We start from the raw sequence: 20674 nt of genomic DNA, 5'->3' as shown, positions 1-20674 counted from the left end.
GAGACCGAACAACCACAGAGTGATTACTTTTGTTTCCGTATTTTCCTCTACGTTTTGAAAAATTTGACCATATGATGCGAATCATTTTGTCTATAATTAAGATTATTAACAATATTTTTAGTGCTGCTTAAAGAACAAGAATATCTCGTAATTAAAAATTGAAACTGACAAAGTTGATAGTTTGTACGAATTGATGATATAAAACATAATATATTTTGTTAAATTATTGTCCATTTATCTTTAAAAACCCATTCTAAATTCGGTAAATGCGTTAAACAAAATTATTTGCATTTGCAGTTAGTTTTAATTTTCTAGAAATGAGAACTGCTATTTCATGAAAATTAGGTGGAGCAGCAGAGAGGCGAAGTGTATCATGCTGCAGCCTTTTTTGCTACGTTAATAGTGGGAGGATGCTGTAGCTCGAGAGCAACAGCATCATCATATTTGCACACGTGTGCGCTTGTATAATGTGTGTATATTATGAAGGGCGAATGATTCACCAAAGAGCGATGCCTGCGAAACAGTTTATTAGCTTGTTCGATATTCTTTCGAGTCAAAAAAGTCAACATGGGGGGATTTCAACGCATGGATTCATCTAGATTAATTTCCTCTCTTCAATTCAAAGGAGAAGGAGAAATTAAAATAAAAAAAAGGTAACGTTATATAACATATTATGTAGGAGCTAAAAAAAGCTGTGGAGAATGGAATTTCAATTTGGAATGAAACAATAGCGATAAAGGGGGAAACGTGCAAACAGTCGTGAACCCGTCCAGCAGTCTGCGTCTTTTTTCCAGCCAGTGCCTTTCTTTGCTTTCGTGATTTCTTTTGTGTATCTCACGTGAAATCGTGCCTTCTGGGACGGGAGAAGTAAACCCGGCGCGCATATTCTGCGCTTTGTCTGGACGCAGGCTAAAAGTCCAAGTCACTGACCCTGCCGCTTAGATTTTTATTCGCACCGCCATCTACAGCCAATCAGGCCAAATCGAATCGAAACAATATTAAAAATTGACTTTATTCTTATCTTTTCGTTGAAAAAATCGTCTTTGCGAATTCATTACTTTTTTTATTTGATAAATTAATTTAAAAACGGGAGAAAAGATTGCACAAAAGACTGAGTTAAAATCGTTGAAATGTATTTGAAATTATTTATTTTGTGAGAGCAAATTTTCAAAAGCTTGTGACGTTGGGACATGGGTGCCATTCGCAAATGAACAGTTTTTCCGCGTCGCAGTCGTAATCGTTCCACAAGTGGTTCATGTCGATGTTCAGCTCGACGCAGTCTCCATCCCCAGAAGGCTCATCAGGTCCCCAGTTTTGGAACGGACCGATGGCAACTCCGGTAGAGTCCCAGTAGAATGCGTCGTCTTGGAAAAGGTCAGAGCCGGAAATCCAAAAAGATTCGGTCGTCATTGCGCCTAAAAATATCAGTGATGAAGTTTAATACAGACATTTTTAAATCTGTTTCATTTTTACGTACTGACTGCGTTCATGATGGCGCTGTTTTCGCTGACCGTTTCAATGCTCACCAAGTCCTTTCCTTGGATTCTGCACAAGTTTCTTGCGCTGAACCAGTCAAGCTGAAAAGAACGATTTTTCCCGGAAACGCCTATTAAAATAAGATCTTTGTCTCTACCCGCAAAGCAGATATATCATAGACTCCATCCTCGTGGGTGAACTTTGCAGAAAAAGGCTTCAAAGCTAAAATTCAACACAATTATACGCGGCTGAAGTTTTCCCTTAAAGGAACAAACAACCTACTTTCAATATTAGCAGCAATCTGTCCAGCATAAACACATTTTTAGTTCAAAATTTACTAGCAATTGCATATAATTATATACCGTATGGTGGATTGCGCCCAGGAGAAGAATTCCAAACGTCGCTTTCACTATCCGCATCATGCTTCTCGTTGAATTATTGTGTGCGCTAAACTTTTGAACCCAAAAATACTGATCTGCTCTGTAGTGATAAAAACTGAATGATATTGGCTTGCAACCCAATAGAAGTTTGTTTTTCAACAATTCAAGGAGGCAATCTCAAGGTACATTCCCATCAAAACGCTGTTATCTCAAGAGCAGAGGTTTTTGGATGGACAAACAATCAGAAATCGCACTGTAACACAAGACATCATTTTTGAAGGAAAAGTTCAAGATGAGCTCCTACAACGCAATTATTTTTGTCATCTGCTTCTGCATCGCGGTGTCGGTAAAAATAAAAAAAAATTCTCTGCCTCATCTGCTATGGCGCGAGTTAATCTCTTTTTTTATTTCCTCCACAGAACGGAACTGGGGCCAAGAGAGTGAGTAAGTTACCAATTCTTTACTTTCCCAGCTTCGAACAACACTTATAAAAAGCTTTTATCACATATTTTTAACTAAATTTCTTTTATTTTTTTGTGAATTTTTAGGCTCAAGATTCACTTTTGGGAATTCCACCTACGAAATTTCTGCAAACAGGGTAAAAATTTAATTTTCAAATATTTTAAATGTTGTTAAAACTTCATTTTTAAAAAAATAAGGCCGGTTGGGTACAAGCAAAGAACGATTGCAGAATAAAAGGAATGAGGCTTCTGAGCATTGAAAGTGCTGAGGAAAACAATGCAGTCCTTGAAAACATCGGTACCATATTATATTTATTTTCATTTGACAATTTTATGAAATTATGATCAACAATAATTTAATATAAATTATCTTCGCACATAGTGTTAATGCCCGGCGAACGATTCTGGACTTCGGGCTCCGATCTAGGTCACGAAGGCGCCTTCTATTGGGAAGCAACGGGGCATTCGGTGGGCCCCTTCATCAACTGGGCCCCTGACCAGCCTGACAACGCTCAGAGTAGAAGTGAGCACTGCATCGAATTGTGGCATGAGGCAAACCATCTATGGAATGACAATAAGTGCGACACCCAAAGCCTTTACATTTGCGAAGGACATCCTTGCGAAGAATGATCGGAACCAAACACTGAAAGGCCCCACTTATATAAGTTGAATTTCAGTCTAGTTTAATCAATAAAAATGATTGATTTAAGGAATAAATATTGTTAATTTTAAAATTTAAAAGATATACCAAAAGGAGCTGGTAGCTACAGCGGTTTCTAAGGTTATTAGACTTTTAATTCTTCTAATTTTGTTAAATAAAAAAATATATGCCACTTTTTGTGATTAGATTTTGTTTGCCGATTTTTAAGATAATATTTGAAAATAATTTTGCTATTTTTTGCATTTCAATTTTGAGCTTTCCCTAGGGTTAGTCTGATTTTAAAATTTAAAATGAAACTTTGAGTTGAAGGAATAATTTTTGCTCATTTTTAACATTTTTAAGATGAAAAAATCACGTTAAAAGCGGCGGCTGTGCAGTGTGCAGAGAACACGCGGTGACGGTGGTAAAATACATTGAGTTATATTGTTATGAGTTGGCGGGCACCAGTCGAGACAGAGGAGGGCGCGTGCGCTGAGGCCCTTGAAGAATCCCCACCCGGATCCCGCTCGATCATATGGTTCCGCAGAGCAGACATCATACAAAAAATATAGCATACGAAAATGAGACGGCAGTGATCTATTCTGCGACTTCCACCCGCTGCAGGTAAGCCGAGGGAGGCACCTCACCTTCGACACAGTCGTAAGTTTGGAATCCGGTCTGTTCGCAGAGTGAAATCGAAGGGGCCGCGGGAGGAAATGCGCGAATTTGGCACGGAACAGTGAGCACCAAAGAGGAAGATGTCAAGAAGCAATAGCCGCCGAAAGCCTTTGGACAGCAGGGCCAGCAGGTACGCCGGCGTCCCTGGCAGCTCCAAGCACCAGCAGATCGAAATCATCGTCGAGACCTTGTCAGGGACGGCCTTCGAAATGACCGCCTCGCCCTCCGAGACGCTGCTTTCCATAAAATCGAAGATCCAACACGTCGAGGGTGCGTTTCGCTTGCTCAAGGACACCCCGTTTTTTATTATTACGATAATTCGGTGGTCACGAAACATCTTTTGCCTTTGTTTAAACGTTTTTTTTTAACCGAATGGTGATTGATGATAATCTCGAGGCTTTCACAGAAATACATATTATTATACACTTTATTGGAAGTGTTTTGACATTCAATGCAGTGCATTGCCAATGCCATTCAGTGGTTCTTTTTACAAGTTTTATCTTGATTTTCTTAACACTGGGCTATTCCTCATAATTTACGTCGAGTCTTGTGATCAAATATTTGCTTGAAATCATTAGAAATGAGTTATAATGAGTAAATATTATACTTAAATAGATAATGTCACTTCTCATTTCCTTTTTAATTAATTACAGGAATTCCAGTAGCCCACCAGCACCTAATCCACAATCTCAAAGAGTTACAAAACGACACAGCAACCCTTTCTGAGTGCGGCCTGAAAAATGGCTCTAAACTGAAACTGGTGTTGTCTCTTCGAGGCGGACCGATTTCGACTCGTCGAATACCAGTTCTCACATGCAGTGGAGACGACTTTGAGCAGTATTATCAAATGATGAGCCCAATGTTCCGACTGTCTAAAACCTTCTCTCGCAGAGATTTCGAGCCTGTTCCTTCTGGCAGCCACATAGTGCTGCTGACGCAAGAAGGAGAGTACCTGAGTTTGCTGAAGATGGTGAAAAACGAGGATGGTAGTTTTTCACCTCTCAAGGAAGACTGGCCTAGTCCTGAGTTACTGCTGTAAGCGCGTTAGTGTGTTTTTAAACCCTTGAAATTATTTTTGAGCTGAAGGGAGAACAATGTGAGCGATTTTGGGGCCGACCAGCGTTTGCCTTTGATCATGCCTGCTCCTTTGACTGATACTCGAGAAGTGCAAAATGCAATCACAAGGAGCAAAATCGAGGACCTGAAGCAAAGAATTGAAAAACTCTCCATAAAGAAAAAGGTACTTGTCTTGTTTAAATTCAAATTTAATAGTGTGATCAGAAAATGTTTTATTTGGATTAAGGGAACAAATAAGATCGTTTTTGTTTATAGCCATTTATTAAATTTGAATCAGTCCTTGGCTTGCTTTGTTAAAGTATTCCTTTAGTAGTGTAAAGACAATGGGAGATATTTGAGCTTTTTGGAGATATAAATCTGGCTGCTCAATGTCAGAGATGGCAAAAGGTGGTTAGTTAAGTGGCTTGAAATGCTTGAATAGTTCAACTGGCTGGGAGGCGCATTAGTGCCGCCTCGCCACTTGCTGGTTCTTGCAACTTTCCAACGGAATTAGTGACAAAATAACTGTCTGGCGTTTCAATCAATGACGAAAAAATGGCCACATGGGGCCCAAGCTCCTCTGCGGCTACTTGGGCCCAATTTTATCCGCTTGGCGGTGTTATTGGGATCTGGTGATTCTGGTGAGCTCATAGCCCACAGGACATGCTGATTAGAAGTTCAAAAAAATTATGAAAATAAATAATTACGTAACTACGGGCCTTAATTTGTAATTATCATTGATCTCTAATTTCTAACTTTATTTTTGAAGGCTTTAAGCTCGCCTATTGATTTTATTAATTGATATTTTGGTTTTATTTTCAGACAAAAACTCTGCAGTTGCTCTCTCAGCAGCCAGAAGTTGCGTCTGAAAGTGACTTGAACAGGAAACCTTTGCTGCCGCCAATCTCAACCCAGAAGCCACCAAACGACTGTCCGGACCCATTGGCAAGCCCCACATTCGTCAAGCAAATCCACCTAAACCACTTTGTCCTTGACAATCGACCTCGGACAAGCCCGGAGACACTGTACGTGGTGGGGCACAACTTGAATCAGGCTGTCCAGAAGGAGGCCAAGGACATGTGTCGGTTGCTGGGAGAGGTGCGTCGACGACAATGGACTAAAGCGTCTACATCGGAGCCACAGCCTGCTCAGCCGCCGCCACCGGCCAAGAAAAGATGCAATGTGAGTAGCGTTAATACATCAAACTGATATAACTGAGGTTTTCAACTTCCTGTGGCTCTCGCTTTTGTTTCACACTGAATAAAACTTCCCTGCAGTTTTTAACCTTTCCGAAAGAAATCAGCCTAATAATGTAAATGATTAAATAACATTTTAAATGGAGCCAAGAAAACGTTGAAGCAGATTTCTTTGAAATTAATTTTGGTGTGATATCCGGTAATATCTCTACCTATTAATTAGCTGAATGATTGAAGATACACTGGCTTCAAAACTTTGATTTTAAAATAGCAATACTTTATGTTAAATGTCACAGGCGCTTAACTCTTAAAATGTAACTCTCTAACCTAGTAAAATTCATAACTTTTGCATGGTGATCCCAATTTCTTTTATTGTGGAGAAGTGTTTAAGCGAGACTAATTAAAGCATTTATTATAAAAATGTAGTTGCATTTGACTAGTTTTTGAAACCACTTAAATTTTGTCTGTAGGTGTGTCGACGTCGACTGAACATCACCAATAGCCATACGTGCCGGTGCTCTGGAATCTTCTGCGCGAGCCACCGCTACGCCGAAACCCACGACTGCTCATTTGACTACAAAGCAGAAGGGCGCAAGTACCTCAGCCAGACAAACCCCTTGGTTGTTTTACCCAAACTGCCCAAAATTTAGTCCCTGCCGAATCAGGTTCTGTGACTTCCTCGACTATTCTAAAGTTTGAAACTCTTCTCTTTATTAATTCGTAAGGATTGTTATTCACCTTTGTGTTGCTTTGAGATTTGATTATGTATTAACATTTAACAGGAGCTTCTTGCTTGTCAAATCAATAATTTTGAGTGATATTTTTGGATTGAGAGCACTTATTATGAGATTATTCCAATTTAATGCATTATACCTAGTATTATATATATTATACTTTTTTCATGCTAATTGCATTTTTGATTCAAATTCGTCTCACAAAACATAATAAAAGTCTAACTCGTATGGCACCACGTAGAACAACGAAAGAAAAATGCTACAAGGCAACAGTTAAGCTCAACTGCAATTACATTAATTGCCACCAACAAATAACCGCATATATCACCAATGTAGTCCTTCTCTGAATGTGTCTTGGAAATGTCTATTGCATTAGATCAATAAATTAATATACAGATTAATAGGCGTATATAATAATTAATATTCTGATGAATCATGAGCAATGCGTAATATATATATATTGACTAGTGGTTGTTGAATTGAGCCGCTTCAACCAATCTGTTCCTGCTCTATTTTAATGTGATTATACACCTTTACGTGTTTAATGTTGTTTAAGGTTTTTCTGTTCAATAAACATATGCAAAAATATGGTATCAAACGTTTTAATTCAATTACTGATTTTTATTTTAAACTGTAACCTTAAAAATCCAACATAAGGTTAAATTAAACAAGACGTTGTAAACAAGCAAACGGAATTATGTTTAAGTTCAGAAATCAAACTATCGTTTGTCTCACTAGCTTCGACTTTGAACTTTTCTTTACATTTTCCTGGTTTTCAGCGTTTTAAAAAACCACTTTACTGATAACCTGAAACCCCAAAAAGGAATTGCGCAGTAACAGTTCAACATAGGCTATCGCTCGGCATATTCCGTGCGCACATCTCGATTCATTTAAACGTTTTAATTGGTGCGTGGTAGTTTCCTTTAAGTCGCTGCTGTGAAGAAAATTGATGCTATAGCAATGAAGACCGTACACGAAAAGGACTTGCTTTTCCTGCTGCTCCTTGCTAGCTTTTTTGACTCATCTTACTGTGAGGTATTTGCAGAAATCATAAATTATTATTGAGTGAATTTAATTTATTTTGTTTTAAACAGGGTTACGAAGATTACACGTATGTTGAATACAATATAGTATATATGAAAATATACTCCCTACAACAAATCCATTTAATTTTCTCTCTTAGAGGGCCTATTGAGACAATATCCGTAACCACTGCTGTTCCTCTATCAAGCAGATCAGAGGTTATATATTTCATTTATACATTTTTACAAAGTGTGTGAATGATTAATTAATTTAGGTCTTATTCGCTTGTAAAGTGTTTTCAGCATTATCAATAGCGTGTATGAAATGTGAAGGGGCAATCTAAAGGAAACTTGATAAATCCAAATTTCCTCAAATTTCAGGCTGTTATTTTATTAGCATAATGTGTAGACTTTTTCCGCGATAGGAATTTTAAAGCTGAACAAGTTTAAGTTTGGTCAAACAATACTGAAATTATGTTCCTTGAAATTGCAGAACATGTCCGTAACAACAGAAGCTGCAAAAATTGCTAAAGGTAATATAAAAGTCACCTTCTTGGAATTAAATCTTAGATGTTAGCCAAGTTAATGAGTTTTTCCTCAGATGAACATATATGCTTTCAAATCGATTCGAGAGACTACTGTTTAAAAACTAGTTTCAAATCTGTGGTAAGAAAAAAGTAAACCAAAATAATAAAAATTCAACAAAATTAAATTTGTAGGCGCAATGGAAGGACTCAATTGCTCAATGTTCAGCAATCGGAGCTACATTAGTTACGAATTTAACCAGCACTCTAATGTCGGACATTTCATCAAAATTGCACCAAATTTTTTCAGAGCTAAAAATGAGTGAATCAGGTCAGTGTCCAATATGCGAACGAAATGAATGGCTTTAATTCACCATTAATGTCGGCAGTCAAGTTTATCTGGGTTGGTCTTTCTTACACTGGCGACAGCAACGGAAACTTCGAGTGGTTGAATAAAGAGAAGCTCAGCAGTGAAAGTGCCTTGTGGGATTCAGGATTCTACGGAGGTCAACCTAATAACCATGATGGAAGAGTTGGGGAATCCTGTGCAGCTCTCCAAATCCAAACAGCCAAATTGGTCGACTTAAATTGTAACAGACCACAATTCTTCATGTGCACAAAAGATGACTGAAGCAGAGATGACTCGGTTCTCAACGTTTTCTTTATCTTCGGCATAAGTAAATAAAATTCAATTCACATTGGTTAAGAACAATTTTAATAAACATCCTATTTTATTATATTACCACAAGTACATAATTGAAACAGAGTCACAAAATAAGATATTCAAATTGTTTGAATATTTTACATCTGAAAAAATATATCTTTTACTAGAGAAAAACAGATAAATTTTCAATTTCGCACTATATGTCATGGACGTCTTTATCACAGTAATTAATTGAGCAGCAATAGTCCATACGATTTAAAAAAGTAATATAATGATGAATTTAAAATAACCCCTTCCCAGACATTTTTGTTTCTAAGCAAATAAGTTCGAATATTTCAAATTTATTTATGTTTTTTTAATATTATTCATTTGTCTCGCATTTTACTTTTCTCATAACTCAACTACACATGCCTATAGCATGGGGTTGAATACTGTCCCGCCGAGAAGGGCTTCATAGCAGGTTGCATAAAACCGTTCAATCTGAACAATTATCTTCAAAGCCTCGATATAAATTCGAGCTATTGTCTTAGTTTTGACATCTCGCCTAGAAATGCTACAGCACAGCTTTCCTCAAACACCTCCTTATTCAGTGAGTCAAGGTTCGAGGTGAATAGTTTTTGCACCAATTTTCGCGGGTTCCTCAACGCAAGTTGGTGCGGATACTCTCCGGCTGCAGTTTTGCTCGAAACCAACGACACGTCATAGTAGATGAAATACTGAACTTCCTCAATTGAATTAAACTCTGCTGCGAGGTGGAGAACGTTTCGATTTGCATAATCAACAGCAGTCATGTCGGCATTCATGTCGTCCGTCAGATACCAAATCGTCGACAGTGACGAGTGCTTGGCTGCAATGAGTATCGGTGTTTCTCCGGCAGCGTTTCGTGCATTGACGTCAAACGGGCCCAACTCGAAAAGCTTTTTCGCGAAATCTGGCTCTCTAAATTTGCAAGCATAGTGCAGCGCGTTGCACCCTTGATTGTTAGCGGCGAGAATGTCTGCTCCATTCTCAACCAGCTCTTCCAATATTGTTAAATTCCTCTCAGAAGTAGCGGCTACTAGCAAAGGAGTTTCGCCTGCAAGATTTTTTGCGTTTAAATCGAAAAGCCCGGTTCTCATTAAATATTCGACACTTGATGTGTCGGCCGAAAAGCAGGATAAGTGCATCGCATTATTCAGCTCTGCGTCGACTGCGAGAATGTCGGCGCCTTGCTGCAGAAGCAGATTTGCCAATTTTGCTATCGAAAATTCACCCACGTCAGTCTCATGGTGCCTGCAATAATATTCAACCTGGCTGGATGCCACTGCCAAGAGAAGAGGTGTTCTGCCGAAATTATCTCGCGCATTTACGTCAAAACAATTTAAACTCAAAATATGTTGAATGACGTTCAGATTGCGGCCAAGGCAGGCATAGTGCAAAATGTTTCGACCAGAAGCACACTTGTCCAGTAGCAACTCCCTGGACTTATTGTTTAGTATTTTCTCGAATGTGAACAGACACGTTTTTTGCGCCGCAAGGTGCAACACATTTTGTCCCAACGCATTTTTTACTGATAAGTCAAATCGGTTCATGTCCAAGAAGTAAAACAAATTAATTTCTTGCGCTCCTCCAGCAGCTACATGCAAAACGTTCTCGCCTGCCGAAGTAAGTGCGTCTAAATTCGCATCCCGTCCAACAAGAAGGTGGCACATTTCTAGCTCCGAGCTCTGGGCTGATTCGTGGAGAGGGCTCCTGCCTTTTGCGTCAAGTGCGTCCACCTCCGCACCATTTTCTAAAAGATACCTTGCTGTTTGCAAGTGGTTGTTTTTCACAGCCCAGTGCAGCGCCGTCGTCTTTTCAATCCCTATTTCTGTGTTCACGTTCACGCCGCCGGCTTTTACTAGAAGTTTTATTGGTTCGAGAAAATCATCACCGACGACCTGATCATTATCGCTCTGCTTGTCGTCTTTTCCAATTAAATCAACGAAGCACTGCTGCACGTCAGCCCCTCTATTAATCAAAATTTGCATAATGTTAACCTGCCGTTTACAGGCCGCGACCAAGAGCGGCGAATCCATGATTTCTGAGTAGCCCTCCGGTGTGTACGTCTCTTCCTTCGTATTGAGATATTCATCAACGTTTGGCCACTCGTCAAGGTACCTCTTGAACAAATCATCGTGCCCCCTTTCCACGGCCGCACTTATGAGCAGTTTCATCACAGCCGTTTTCTGTTCCCTTTTCTCCGATTCCTCGATAGTCCTTTGCAAAACGCCCATGTCGATCAACTTCATTGCCACTTCTGGCCATGCACTGCTCGCCAGCGACATGGTAGACAAATCTGTCGCGGTTTCTAACAATTTCTCATGTTCCAAAATTTCAAAAACGTTCGTCAACCTTTCCCAAAACACTCTATCCAACCTCCATTCCGTCTCCAAAAGATAGTCACTAAGCTTGGTGCACAAATCCCGACTCCGATTTTTAATGTCCGACAGATAAACGTCGACGTAGAACCTACACCACTGGTAGCTTGGCTCGAAAAAAATCTCGTAAAGAGAGGATCCAGATTGAGCGATTTCACCAAGAAATTTCCTGGCCGTCAAAAACTCGGCAAACGTCCGGTGCAGGAAGGTTATGTCCGTCTGGTTTCCCTGATAAGAGGGGTCTATCGAGGCTATGCCTGTGTTATTCACCTTTTCGATTTCCGATTTGCTCAGCTGTAACTTGACGTCAGAACTGGTTCTGAAAAGGTAATATGCAGCAGTGTCTTGCAAGAGGCTCATCCTGTCTTTCAGGATCGAGTTAAACCTCCTGTTGCTTTCGTCGTAGCACTCTCTATTTTTTAACGCTTCCCGCACACGATGCTCAAGCACCTTTTCATAAAAGTGGTACAAGCTATAGGCGTTTTCCGCAATATCGGGAGTTTCAGCAATCATGGTCAGATGAAGAGGGTTTCCTAAAATGTTGTTATTTTCCATGACAGTGAATCGACTCTGAATACGTTGGCACTCTTCCTCACTTTTGTTCGTGATGATTTTCAGCAGCTCGGTTTGCTCCGAATCATCAAATGGATGGATGTTATATATTTCAGGGGATACATCCTCGAGCAACAATTGGAGATCTTTTTCTTGCGGCCTGCTGGCAACCCACAAAGGCAGGCGCAGCTCAGAAATCGCCCTTATTAATTTCAAAATTTTCGGTCTTAGTCTTTCGCACAACTCATCAAATCCGTCCAAGAATATTATGACGTTTTTTAATTCCATCACTCTCTGCACATCGAGTCTGAGAAAATCGCGACTCGCTCTGGTGAGAAATTCGCGTACGCCTAACGAAGGACAGTCGTCGATAAAATCGTACTCGCTCAAAAGCAGCCACCTTATGACATTTTTTTCGCATTGTATTCGTTTGAAATGCTCCGACATCTCCCGCATGATAACCGTCTTTCCAAATCCCGCCCCAGAGACCAAAAGCCTGACGCGGTATTCATATTCATTCTGATCGTGTGACTGAAAATAGTCTCTCTCGCATTCAAGGAGCAATTCATCGAAATTCAAATCGTAGTAGTCAGACGCGAATCTTGGCTTTATAAATCTGACAGGCCAAATTGGGAAGTCGAGCAAGTGCTGCAAGGTGGACATAATTTGGGGCTGTAATAAAACATTATTCACCATTTTTCTTGAGCTATTCATCGTTTCAGCAGCCACCTCTTGCAAACTCTTCTTTCCATTTCGTATTTCAGGGTTGTCAAACATCCGGACCAATTGGTGACTTGCATCATCTAAAGCAAAAATATAAACTATTAGAAGTAATACTTAATTTGAAAATCAATGTACCGCCGTTTGGTTGAATTTGCACAAACAGTCCGCTGTGATTTGTGCTGATGATATTATATAATGAACCCACAGCCTGAAATGATTCACTTTAAGTTGAAAAATTAAATTTTATTTTAAATGCACTACTTTTTCGTGGTAGGCATCGCTGGATGTTGCTTGATTTTGAAAGAAAAACAATTTCGGCCTCCCAATCCACTTTTCATTCGACGGTCCAACAAATCGGTAGATAATATCACAAATTGGCACGGTACCTCCTTCAACCGAGACGCAAATTTCACCGTCAACACCAACACAAATTCTAGCAAAGTAGAAAACCGCAACGCAGCCAACATCACTTTGCTCTCCTTGAACTAAAAATCCGTTAAATGTGTGACACACGTATAGTGCTGAAAAAACAAACCTTTTTCGTACAAATTCTGCAAATCCACATTCGAGTTGTTTGCGACGCTAGTTTCAAAATTGACTTTCTCCCTCAAAATCTGTTCCAGCGTTTGTACGTTCTTATCGAAGTAATCACAAATCAAAATAGCTTTTTTTCCTCGCACGTTTCTTTCGCCGCTAGAGGAGAGCCATGGGAAAAAACTCGATCTGGTGGCCTGATGCGTTGGCCTGGGATCCCAAACACCATCGTACTCATTGATTGTAGGAGTTGGAGTTTTCACTCTAAAAACAGTGCGTTGATATTCAATGAAAATTAACATGAACAATATAATACCTCATAATCATGAAGCCTTTGTGAGGGAAATATTTTATTTCCGGTGTTTGGCCTTTCTGATTAGCTGATGAGTGGATTTTATTCTGCACTAGAGTCAGGTAAACAGTCAAAGGAACATCTTTCTCGGTGGTATTGAGTACTTCGCAAATTTTCTGGACAAACACTGTCCCGAATTTAGCATTTCTCTCCGCTAAGGTAGCTAAAATAAACAAAATAAATATAAAGTGGTGTTTCAGGCGCTTAAGGAAAAATATACTCTCTACCGTCGAGTAGCAAATCACAAAATTCGGCTCATTGGGAAGTGTGTTGACGCTGCAAGAGCTTTTTGAGCTAAATTTTGAGGAGAGGAGCAACGGGTTGCCTTCATCACCACGGCAGGGCTACGCATTTTTCTCGTCAATAATCATAAATTAATTTAACTCAATATTGGCTCACTGCGAAGAAAATTAGTTTCAGACTGTCCTTGAAGCTATTCAGTTCTTTGAGGCTGTCCAATATCTCGGTTGTGGAAAAGGAAACGTATTTGCCTGACTCATTTTTATGGTCTGTGGCAATAATTCCGTTTCTTTTTCCGTGTGATAGTATAAAAAGAATAAAAACTGACGGTGGAGCTGTAAATCAAAGAATATACAGGCTATATTTAATTTTAGTTTGATTTGTTGATCGTTGAATTTACTTTGCGAGTCAAAAAGTTGTAAGAGGTTGTCTTCATTCGAAATAATTCGCAGCAAATCTTCCTTTCGCGGAGAGAGCAGCTGGCAAAATCTGCAATTTCTTCTGACATAAAAGGTCTCTCTCAAGTTTTCTCTGTCTTTTTCACAACCATAACGGATGTGGTTGATGTCTTTCTCAAACTTGTAGTCGATAACCAAAACGCACACACTAAAATGTATAATAAGGAAATTATTTAAAAACAGTAATATTTTATATTGGCAAAAATACTTTTCAGCTGCCTCTTGTATTTCTTCAAAATAACCAAGCAATGACGGTTCATTTGGCGATCCTTCAGTTTTCCCTACAATCAGCGAGATGCAATAACTTAACCCCAAAAACATATAATAATGTTAATAAATGTGACTATAGGATAGTGACTGAGTGGAATGATATAGTATATTTTATGCCTCCCTCTTTGAAAGACTGCTCTGCGGTGCAGTTTCCTTCGTGTGCAGCACGTGTGTGAAATCAAGATTTTAAAGTATTATATTGTTATGTGATTTGTCTGGAACTTGGCCCATTTCGGCTTTGCCCTTCGAGGTAGAATTTTATCAAGTTGGGATAACTGAAATAATGCCCTCTTATTCTCACCTCTTTTTCTCTTGTTGGACAAATTCTATATTCCACATATATTTATATGATCTGACTGCTTTAAAATGTGTGAGAATAAACAATTATACATAAAACAGATTTTTTCTCACCAAGATGTTGAAGTGAACTTGCCATTTTTTATCGTCTGATAAATACTGATCAATAGATTTCTTCCATGTGTTTATTTTTAAAACAGGTGTGCGTGTTCAAATAAAAGAGAGTAGGCGAGCCAAGGCGGTACCGAGCCGGAACCTGAGGTCAATGCTCATCACCAGCAGATTTTCTAAATTGAATGCTGGATGTGCCCTCTTTCGGTTACATAAAGCATCAGAAAGCAACTCGAAAAACGAGTGTATAGCTCTTCGGATTAAATCAGAATTTTTGCAGGTTTACCTTCCATTAATGTAAAAATATTAACTTTTGCATTCTATAATACAGACAGGAAAATAAAGTTTCCTAAAAAATCTGCTACTAAAACGATCTATTTTTTTGAGTGCTTTTAAGAATTAGTATTATTTTTAGCTTCACCATAAATTTATTTTGCTCTGAAAAATTTCTCTAGTCTTTAAACAGTTATAACCAATATCTTATTCCAATCTCTTTCGCGGCAGGACATTCCTCCTTCAATGAGATTGAATTTTACTGTGGAGATATCAGCCATCCACGCAGCGCCGCGCTAGAATCCGGTCGAAAAATCGAAAAAGTTGCAAATGTGCAGGGAAAAAATCTATCGCTTCCTCAAAACTTCGCAGACCATATAATGCATTTGGATAGCAGTTCGAATTACTGTAATAACTAAAAATCAAAACATTTTGAGACTTGCTTGAGCTCTGGTCTCAAATGCGGCCGCAGCATTCAGTTTTCTTCTCACAAACATTGATAATTAATTTTCCGATATTTTAAACCGCACACAATTGTAGTTTATATATATAGTTGTCCTGTGCAGCCGAAAACGCCTGAAAATAATTTTTCAAAATGATCTAGAATAGCAATAGTTTTCCAAAAACGCTAATTATAAAGGGGAAATAGAAACGTTTTGCATCCCAGCAGCATCAAGCTGCCAGTTCAAAACTCGATTTGATTTTGTTTTGTTGGAGGTTGGATCGGAGCTTGAAAAAAGAGGCACGCAGGTCCCCATGTTTTTGAAGAGAACAATAATTATTATTAGCTGTTGATGATGAGGGATTGATGATCCAAAACAGCTTTGAGTGAATTTATCGGCACTGCGTTAAAGATTTGGATTAGTTTTTCCAATCAAAAAACTTATAATTTAAATTCATATTAGTTCTCAACGTTGACATTGCACCAAATATTATAATGTTACATGAATAAACAACTTCTTGAAAATATTTAATAAATTTAATTTTGAACAGCGATTTTCCCCCTCCGCTTTAAAACAGAAAATTAGCAACAAATTATCAGACGCAATCATTTTTGTTATACCTTATAACGAAAGGAAAATTCAAAATTATTTTCCACCTGACTATGGTGCTTATGCAACCAGCAGGATAGAAATGTCAAGCGGATTGCATACCTCGCTTACTTTTTCGTTTATTCCCATAAAAGATCAGGATGATAGGGACCTAACAGTGAAAGTTATCTTTGCGATATTAGTACTTCACTTTTTATTATCTTTTAGGTGATATAATTTTCCCAAATTTTATATGTATGTATATTAGATCGTCATTTAGAGGAAAATAGGGATTTTTCTTGCGAGACTTGTTCATGCATCTGCGTAGAGATGGCGCTGTGGGTGTCGAGAGCGCGAACGAAAGAAATGCTGGTGTTTATTTTCAATGAGTTGGAGCACATACACATAAATCAGAGTAAATCCGTGCAGTGCAGTACAAGAAGTGCAGCTAAGCCGAGTGATTCGTAAACAAAAACTCGATCACTGCACACGCTGCCCGTTCCATTCCAAAACCTTTAGCGCCGTCCGAAAACTGAACACATGGCCGGATTCATCAGTGTCCACATAGGTTAGTATTCACGACTCGTGCCAAACAAATCGCAATCGCGCAAACACCAAATCGAAAATATGTCAGCGTCGATGCCGTCTCTCTTCGACGAAGACCCGCACCAGGGTCGACCTGCCGAAGCAGAGTCTTCGGGCAGTCAGCAGCAATTTCTGCCCGACCTGAGCGACTCGGATTCGAACGAGGCGCAAAAAAAATCTCCAGACGAGCCGGTAAGAAAATCTCCAGACGAGCCGGTGAGGAAGCAGTCGCCGGAAGAGGCAGAGAAGCTGCCCATCGAGGTGCCGGAGGCGGCCGTCGGCGGCGGCGCGAGCCTGCCGACGCCGGGGGCGGCCGTGGAGGTGGTCGCCTCGCACTACAATGCCATCGAGAACGCAGGACTGGAGGCGAGGAAGGAGACCCGCATCTTTTTCATGCGCAACTTCAACAACTGGGTGAAAAGCATGCAAATCGGCGAGTACCTGAAGAGGATCCGCGCCAAGGGCACGACCACGATCAAGGTGCTCGACCTGGGCTGCGGCAAGGGCGGCGACCTGCTCAAGTGGATGCGGGGCAACGTCAGTCACGTCACCTGCGCAGACGTCGCGGCCGTCTCGATGGAGCACTGCGAGACGAGGTGAGCCTCCAGAGGTAATCCAAAGAATGAATTAAAAACTCGTACTCCCACAGGTTCGCCGACATGAAGAAAAAGCAAAGAGGCCCGCTCTTCACCGCCGAGTTCATCACTGCCGACTGCACCAAGGAACTGCTCAGGGAGAAGTACAAGGATAGGCAGGCCGTTTTCAATCTTGTCAGCTGCCAGTTCGCGTTCCACTACTGCTTTGAGAGTCTGCAACAGGCCAACTGCATGATGCAGAATGCGGCAGAGAAGCTGGAAATTGGCGGATACTTTATAGGCACAATACCAAACGCGTATGAAATAGTCAAAAGGCACAAGGCTGCAGGCGAAGACAAGTTTGGTAACGAAGTGAGTGTCATCATCATTTCCTTTGTCAATTATAAAAATGTCGCACATTTTGGAGTGAGCAGTTTTTTGTATTTTTGTATATTTTTTATTTTAAATTACGATTTTTTGCCTTTTTTGCTTGAGTTTGGTTTAGAGTAAATAATTCGATTTATTATATTTTTCTGCTGAGTAAAAATTCCACATCAATTTATTTAGAACGTCAAATAAATAGTTCTCATACTAAAATTATGTTATAAAATAGATTTAAAATGTTTTTTCCTAGCAATTTCCAAGTGAAATTCTAAAATTTATATTTAAAAACATTTTGGATCTTTTGAATTAATTAAACTTCTTCCACTTTCAGGTGTATCAAATCACAATGCAAGAAGAGAGCAAGGGTTACCCCCTCTTCGGCGCAATGTACAACTTCCACTTGCAAGATGTGGTCTCCTGTCCTGAGTTCTTAGTCCACTTTCCAACTCTAGTAAAGTTGGCTGAGAAGCACGGCCTAAGGTTGATTGAGAAGACGACATTCCCTGAATTTTACGACCGAGTGCATGGCGATGGACGTTTTCTTTTGCAAAAAATCAACGCTCTCGAAACCTACCCACCGGGTAGTGAGCAAACGTTGCTGGGCAAAGAAGAAGATTATGACCACGCCCGCGAGCACCTGAGGAGGAATCCCAGGGCACAGAGCTTAGGAACTCTGTCCAAGTCTGAGTGGGAAGCAACTTCGCTCTACCTTGTGTTTGTCTTTCAAAAATATCATAAGCAGCTGAACTTGGATGACTATCCAGAAGCCAAAAAGAAAATGAAGAGGAAATGAATCTCGAGACACTTTTTGTGCCCCAAACCTTGTTGAAAATGTTTTTTAAACTAGTTGATACTCTTAAACTGTGTAAAAATAAATATTCAAATCTCTTTTAATGACTGCAAATGCTATCAGTTCAAAGTTTCCTATATCATTATTATAATTTCATCTCCCTATTGTTAAAAATATATAATTACTGCATTAACTAAATATTGTCTAATGAAATTAGTGGAGATTTACTTATCTAGCAATTAATTGTGTATTGATGCTGCACTGGAATGACAGACTAAATTTTTGGCATTTTCATGTCCAGGTTGCTAAGGTTGACTATTATTTTGTAAAATTTGTAGAGCTAATATCTCAAAGAAGCCAATTTTTGTTTTTGACGAGCCATGAAAATACGGAAAATACATTTTAGTTATTGAACTTTTGCCAGGTGCCGGGAAACACAGTGCGAGCAAAAAGAATGAATACGCTAAGCTGTGTAAAGCTGCTTGCAGAAAGGTACAGGTGTTTATCAGTTTCGTTACACCATTCATTAAGATTTTGTGTTCAGGGTGTCTCAATTTTGGCAGAAGGCAAGTCGGCACTTGACGCAGCCACAGAAGCCGTTTCTCTGCTTGAGGACAGTCCCTTAACCAATGCTGGTATTGGTTCCAATCTGACGTGGGAAGGAACTGTTGAATGTGATGCCTGTGCGATGGAAGGCGCGTCGGGCCTGTGGGGCAGCGTTGGCGCCGTCGGGACGCTCAAGAATCCTTGTCGAGCCGCAAAGGCGCTGTGCCTCGGACAAAAGAAGGAAGGCACTCTAGGCAGAATCCCACCCTGTGTCCTTGTTGGCCAAGGAGCGGCAGACTGGGCAAAGAATCATGGAATTAAAGTTGTTGATAACTCTACTCTAATACACGGTGCGAAAGAAAGGCTTCTGATTGAATTTTTAAAACTCCTAGTAGTGCCGTAAATGCTAAAGTTAAAAGTATCCAAAAGCATCTGAGCAGCTAAGACTATAATCTAACCTAATTAATTTTGGAATTCGGTTCCACTGCACAGATTAAATATCACATTAATTTGATAAATTTTGTATTCGATAAAATAGTACTACTTCTACATTTGCAGGAAGAGCATTGAAGAAATACAATAAGAGCAAAAACATGATTTTAAATTGCGACAAGCAGTCTTTGGTAAAACTCAACAAATACCAACAAGATCAAAATAAATCATGAAAAGCGTTAATTTAGGATTGCATAGACGTGTGTACTGATACGGTTGGTGCGGTTTGTGTCGATGGAAATGGGAATTCTGCAGCAGTTTGCTCAAGTGGAGGGATAATTCTGAAAAATTGTGGAAGACTTGGGCAGGTATGAATATAATTTATTTCGATTTTATCCTTTTTCAATTAAATTCCACAAGGCGTCCATGTTCGGAGCTGGCTGCTGGGCGGATGATGGAAGTGGCAGTGGACCAGTAGTGGCTACCTGCACAACCGGGTGTGGTGAGCATCTCATCCGTTGCACCTTAGCAAAGGCTGTGGCGAAGAATTTGGCAAGCTGCCCTAATCAGCCTTACGCATCTCAAATGCACAAAGTGATGACAGAGGAATTTTTAGGTATGTGACATAAAAATGAAAGGAAAGGAGTGTTGCATCTTGGTAAAATTTCTCTTCAGAAAATCGACTTTTAAGTGGCATTGAAGAAAAACTAGGAGGGGTTTTGGCACTCATCTGCAGCCCTCAGGAAGGCTGTGGAGAACTGCTGTGGAGCCACTCAACGCCTTCCATGGCTTTAGGCTACATGGAGATGAACTCGAAGCCAAAATTTAAACTGTCGGAACTACCAGTTGGGAAAAAGAGTGGCAAATGTTTGCTAGTGGAGGGAGTGACATTTAAAGTGCCCTTTTCAGACTGTGACAGTAATGACGATATGAATAAGCAGTGAATACAACTAAACTGGTTTTATTCAAAAATCTACATGACATCAAACCGTTTATGCGGAAAAGCATTCCATTTCAATGGCGAATGAACTGAAGCCGCTGTCCCATTGTGGGTTATCCAAGATCGTGTTCCTCTCTTGAATGTCGTTATCAGCCGCCAGAAGAGATTGGAGATATTTAATGTAATTAATAGCCATCCTAGAAATTTCGCACATTACAGGTGTTCCGAAAATAAAAAATTTTAACCTCAAAGACTCAATTTTTGACATTTTCTTTCCGAGTGGTTTGCAGGATGGTAATTTGCTCCGCAGCGACTCGAATGCCTTGTTCATATCTCTCATTCGGATACGTT

General features: G+C 39.8%; 7 protein-coding genes across 10 annotated transcripts; 5 read left to right on the top strand and 2 right to left on the bottom strand.

Annotated features, from left to right (window-relative positions):
- Positions 1-1131: 1131 nt before the first annotated feature.
- On the bottom strand, positions 1132-2032 carry LOC135939442 (perlucin-like). The gene is made up of 5 exons (XM_065483837.1): positions 1839-2032; positions 1759-1777; positions 1634-1698; positions 1478-1577; positions 1132-1415 (listed from the first exon to the last, which is right to left on the bottom strand). The coding sequence occupies exons 1-5, from the start codon at positions 1896-1898 to the stop codon at positions 1168-1170; spliced, it is 492 nt and encodes a 163-aa protein (XP_065339909.1). The 5' UTR covers positions 1899-2032; the 3' UTR covers positions 1132-1167.
- Positions 2028-2990, top strand: LOC135939443 (C-type lectin 37Db-like). The gene is made up of 5 exons (XM_065483838.1): positions 2028-2202; positions 2276-2300; positions 2405-2454; positions 2516-2615; positions 2700-2990. The coding sequence occupies exons 1-5, from the start codon at positions 2149-2151 to the stop codon at positions 2945-2947; spliced, it is 477 nt and encodes a 158-aa protein (XP_065339910.1). The 5' UTR covers positions 2028-2148; the 3' UTR covers positions 2948-2990.
- A 432-nt stretch (positions 2991-3422) lies between these two features.
- LOC135939878 (AN1-type zinc finger protein 4-like) lies at positions 3423-7232 on the top strand. The gene is made up of 7 exons (XM_065484482.1): positions 3423-3581; positions 3646-3905; positions 4289-4472; positions 4527-4670; positions 4722-4875; positions 5514-5873; positions 6358-7232. Exons 2-7 carry the CDS (start codon positions 3716-3718, stop codon positions 6535-6537), a joined length of 1212 nt encoding a protein of 403 aa, XP_065340554.1. The 5' UTR covers positions 3423-3581; positions 3646-3715; the 3' UTR covers positions 6538-7232.
- Positions 7233-7512: 280 nt separating this feature from the next.
- Positions 7513-8868, top strand: LOC135939858 (C-type lectin domain family 4 member M-like). Of its 4 annotated transcripts, none has more exons than XR_010574787.1 (7): positions 7513-7656; positions 7716-7732; positions 7805-7862; positions 8137-8176; positions 8226-8309; positions 8363-8498; positions 8557-8868. XR_010574787.1 is itself a non-coding variant. In XM_065484448.1 (7 exons), the coding sequence occupies exons 1-7, from the start codon at positions 7582-7584 to the stop codon at positions 8796-8798; spliced, it is 633 nt and encodes a 210-aa protein (XP_065340520.1). In that variant the 5' UTR covers positions 7513-7581; the 3' UTR covers positions 8799-8868. The 4 variants fall into 4 exon arrangements, 2 of the variants coding, with proteins under 2 accessions (XP_065340520.1, XP_065340521.1); XM_065484448.1 differs by having other exon boundaries at positions 8245-8309; XR_010574786.1 differs by having other exon boundaries at positions 7515-7656; positions 7716-7751; positions 8245-8309.
- A 307-nt stretch (positions 8869-9175) lies between these two features.
- LOC135939856 (uncharacterized) lies at positions 9176-14905 on the bottom strand. Its single transcript, XM_065484447.1, has 10 exons — positions 14771-14905; positions 14298-14370; positions 14032-14237; positions 13791-13966; positions 13612-13735; positions 13356-13554; positions 13041-13303; positions 12767-12990; positions 12641-12713; positions 9176-12585 (listed from the first exon to the last, which is right to left on the bottom strand). Exons 1-10 carry the CDS (start codon positions 14793-14795, stop codon positions 9350-9352), a joined length of 4599 nt encoding a protein of 1532 aa, XP_065340519.1. The 5' UTR covers positions 14796-14905; the 3' UTR covers positions 9176-9349.
- A 1518-nt stretch (positions 14906-16423) lies between these two features.
- Tasp1 (Taspase 1) lies at positions 16424-20581 on the top strand. Its single transcript, XM_065482069.1, has 7 exons — positions 16424-16639; positions 18830-18897; positions 18950-19301; positions 19510-19574; positions 19632-19751; positions 19804-19999; positions 20059-20581. Exons 1-7 carry the CDS (start codon positions 16612-16614, stop codon positions 20325-20327), a joined length of 1098 nt encoding a protein of 365 aa, XP_065338141.1. The 5' UTR covers positions 16424-16611; the 3' UTR covers positions 20328-20581.
- On the top strand, positions 16636-18513 carry Rnmt (RNA guanine-7 methyltransferase). The gene is made up of 3 exons (XM_065482068.1): positions 16636-17252; positions 17306-17603; positions 17947-18513. The coding sequence occupies exons 1-3, from the start codon at positions 16699-16701 to the stop codon at positions 18406-18408; spliced, it is 1314 nt and encodes a 437-aa protein (XP_065338140.1). The 5' UTR covers positions 16636-16698; the 3' UTR covers positions 18409-18513.
- Positions 20582-20674: the final 93 nt, after the last annotated feature.

Source organism: Cloeon dipterum, chromosome 3 (genome assembly GCF_949628265.1).
Source record: "Cloeon dipterum chromosome 3, ieCloDipt1.1, whole genome shotgun sequence".
NCBI lineage: Eukaryota > Metazoa > Arthropoda > Insecta > Ephemeroptera > Baetidae > Cloeon > Cloeon dipterum.
Note: the sequence above shows the minus strand (reverse complement) of the source record. Positions and strands in the feature narration are given on the sequence as shown.